The 3,767-nt window shown below is 43.0% G+C and overlaps 1 protein-coding gene across 1 annotated transcript in view; it reads left to right on the top strand.

Moving 5' to 3' along the window:
• LACBIDRAFT_330281 (uncharacterized protein) overlaps positions 1-2,653 on the top strand; it is a gene marked incomplete at both ends in the record, with an annotated part of 4,916 nt that extends 2,263 nt beyond the window's left edge. The window contains 9 exons of the mRNA XM_001884581.1: positions 155-545; positions 595-1,301; positions 1,356-1,565; positions 1,615-1,882; positions 1,970-2,030; positions 2,082-2,285; positions 2,343-2,421; positions 2,477-2,553; positions 2,606-2,653. Of these exons, the coding sequence (XP_001884616.1) occupies positions 155-545; positions 595-1,301; positions 1,356-1,565; positions 1,615-1,882; positions 1,970-2,030; positions 2,082-2,285; positions 2,343-2,421; positions 2,477-2,553; positions 2,606-2,653 (2,045 nt within the window). The remainder of the gene's footprint in view (positions 1-154; positions 546-594; positions 1,302-1,355; positions 1,566-1,614; positions 1,883-1,969; positions 2,031-2,081; positions 2,286-2,342; positions 2,422-2,476; positions 2,554-2,605) is intronic.
• Positions 2,654-3,767: the final 1,114 nt, after the last annotated feature.

The raw sequence follows: 3,767 nt of genomic DNA, 5'->3' as shown, positions 1-3,767 counted from the left end.
GATTGTCCGGATTGTTTTCTTTTGTGAGGGATAGCATGCTGAGCAATAGCAGTGATAAGACATTGGTGGAAGAAACTTGCAGTGGAAGTGGGGTGGAAGAACAGATAGCAGTTGCACGAGCTGGTTTCCTGATAAAGAAACTGTGTTATGTAAGCACATGACGAATCGAACTCTGAACTTCACTTTCTCTATTTCCTGTGTTGGGGCGTGCGTATGGATGCCTACAAGTTTTCCTTCCACAATTCACAAATCCCAAATGGTCATTCATGTCCAAGCCCCAACCCCTCTTTGTTTCTTTCTCCTTTACTTCAACCAAACCCGGGACCTCTTCCTGTTCCACAACCTCTCCACGTCGAAAACTTGTCACTTTCCGACCTGCTGAAGAACCGTGAAGTCCTCGACATGTTCAATGGCTGGAAGGAGGCTACTAAGCAGGTACTGAAGGCTCAAGAATACGAGCGCGAACTTCATAGTCAGAATTCTCGATTGGAGAAAGAGGTGCTGCAGTTGCGGGGAGAACTTCAAGTTCAGCGAACGGGCTTCCGGTGAGTTTTAAGTTCTTGAAATCTGATTCAGACTTGAAATTCCTCATAGATTCGGTCCCCACATCGTTTCCAAAACTCAAAGTGACTCCATCTCACCAAGCAATTCTGTGTCCCAAATTGGGAGCGGATCCATCCTGAACCCTGTCCAATGTGCTGTCAGTCAACCATCGATTCAGCCACCACACTATAGTCACAAGATTCTCTGGACACTCGAAGACTGTCAAAAGGACCTGCACAACGTTGTTACCAAGTCGAACAAATCACGCCCGGCCATGGAAAAAGCAATACAACATGAAGACAGCACGTTAATCAATGGGGGGGAGTGGCACGCAATCAAGGCGAATGCAAGAGCGATTGCAAGTTGTGATCTACTGCCTCTCCCCATTCCGTGCGACACACCAAGTTTGGTGAAGAAGAAGACCAAGACCTTCTTCACTAAGTATCACCTCAAGCAGTGGACCAACACAGTCCACAAACTCGAAGAACAAGAGCCTTTACTGGCTCTTTGTGCCGCTCATTGGAAAGCTGAACATGTACTGAATACCATTTTGACAGGAATCACAGAATCAAACCAGAATACTAGCACGAGAAGAGATGACGCTTCCGATTTGGATGACCCAGCCGTTTCCCTGCCCGATCCATCATTGAAGAACAATACCTCTAGCTCCAAGCGCCGCCTTTCGAATCCATCTCCAACCAAGCAAAAGAAGAAAAAGAAGACAGGGAAAGAGAAGGGCACTAAGGATAGTGAAAAAGGTACATCCGTTGTTCACTTTTACACAGGCTGTACTACTTATGTGATCATTATAGCTTCACCACCTTCAATAACTATCGACGATGATGCCATTAACCGACAGCTGAATCTATCAACAGAAAACGCAGGGACTGCCGCCGCTGCAACCGAACCCCAAGATAAACCGAATTCCTCCCCTGATTTGGCAATTCCTCCCATTCCCTTGACACTGGAACGCATTGACATCAATTTTATCGATGTCAATCCGTCATACTCTTCATTAAAAGGTAACATCTTTTTTAAATCTTGTTTGATACATGTTGAATATTTTTCTAGACAAATTTTCAGGCAGTCATCACACTAATACCGTCGCCATCGAACTTCTCACAGCATTTGAGGCCGACCCCGATTTTCAGTCAGGTGAACCTTCTCAAGATACGCTATCGTTTCTTGATCGCATCGAAACTGCTGACCCGAACTCACCTGATTTTTCCGAAGATGATTTATATGGAAACTGGGGCCACTATCAATTCACCGCTGGCAGTCGGACAATTTCCATGGTTCTTACCTCCTGGAAATCGGTTGGAAATACTTCAGTAGCATGGTGATTGCTTGCGGCAGCTCTGAAAACATCCAAAGTCGCGTGGCATGTATGTTTTGAACGGGCCATCAAACCCAAATCATTTCTTAGTGACATCTACATTGAATTACTCGTCGACAAGCTCTTGGATCTGTGGAAGGATGCAGGAGGGGTATGTTCTTCTCACTGACTCAATTTTCTACATGAACTAACTTTTGTCCAGAGCATTTCAAAAGGGAAGGGCATGAACAAAGACAGCGCTCTCGGTGCCAATCTACCCACATCTGACATCATCCAGATGCAGGCCCCTTCGACCCAACATGCCGAACCTGAAGCCATGCTCATCGACACCACAGCGTCCAGTTCTGGTGAATTGAGTGAATCAGCGGTCAAAACTGCTTCCGTGGATGTTCGAAAAATACTTCAAGTAAGTTTTATTTCATTTTTCACTATGTATAAACTCTCAAATAAACTCGTCTATTAGGCCCTCCAGAAAGATGAGTTGAAGGCATGGATCAATGACCACAATATCAATACACCCTCTGGCACACGCACAAAAGATGGTCAGTTCATGCTGTAGTTTTGTTTGTGCTACTCCTTATTGCCTATTCGCACTAGATTTGATTGTGCTCATTGTTGGAGATGGTGTGCATGAAAAACCATCATCCGCGGACGTCAAGCGAATTGTCGAAGCGGTAGGTTTCAGTACTTATGTGATCTTGTAATATTTTAACGTTCTGTTAACAGCACAAAGGCCAAAAGGGAGCGACGAAGGCATCCACATCCAAAGCCTGATGTCATACGAAGACGCCACTCGAGGTTTACGATCAGGAGATGGGAATTCATACTGCAAGTCATTGATTCAAGCTAGAATAGAAGGGTATATATATATAATTTATGATTTTGACATTTACATGACTCTGACTTGATGCTGAGATGACTATTACCTGAGAGAAATACATGACCAACACATATCAGTTGTGCGACTTGAGCATGACCACTTCAGTCACCCATTTTAGGGTACCCCTGAGGTATATGAATTCTTTGATTTAAGGGTACCTCAAGGGTACCCATTCCAGAGTGGTATGTGAGCACCATACCAATACCATGGTACCATGGAATGGAAAACTCATACCATATCCCACTCATACCAATACCAAGTTACCATACCATACCATGTCATGTTATACCATACCAGATGGTATGATACCATCATACCAAAGCTGTCACAGGGTGTCTGGGGTCCTTTTCCAAAATAAATAAATAAATTCTGCAGGCTGCAATACTGGTCCATTGGGTACCATTTTTTGTGGGGTGGTTCTCCATGTTTTTCTTGAGATATTGAACTACAAATTGAGGCTAGATAGTCCAAACCATCTATTGAAAATGAATTTAAATAGGCTTTATCCCAGCTTTTCTCATGCATCCAAAGCCATTTAATGATACATGTCTTTCCCAGTCCTTTCTATTTGAACAATATTCATCCAAATCAAACAATACCACATCTATTGGGATGAAGTGGTCATTGAGAAGCAAAGAAAAGTGGAAAGGTTCTTCAGGTTTTTTCTAAGATTTCCAACTCCAAGTGGAGGCTAGATAAGTCAACTCCAACCTTTGGAAATCAGTTCAATTGAGGGTTTTTTCATTTCTAAAAAGCCATTAATATGAATCCTCCCAATAATAGGTCAAATATATTTTGCCCAGTAGGGCCAATCAGGCAGTCCTACCTACTTACATAGCATGTACATATAGTATGGCCAACAACAGCATATAATCTCAATTTTCTTAAAAACTACATATGATGGAATCAGGTATTGTTGTCCTGAGTGTTTGGCCAAAGTCTTCTTTTGTCATAATATTTGGTCCAATTTATTGAAGCTGAGTGAATCTGTCCAATCCAAAGTCTTGT

Source organism: Laccaria bicolor, genomic scaffold, assembly GCF_000143565.1.
Source record: "Laccaria bicolor S238N-H82 LACBIscaffold_26 genomic scaffold, whole genome shotgun sequence".
Classification (NCBI taxonomy): Eukaryota; Fungi; Basidiomycota; class Agaricomycetes; order Agaricales; family Hydnangiaceae; genus Laccaria; species Laccaria bicolor.
This window is presented reverse-complemented; position numbering and strand designations above follow the sequence as displayed.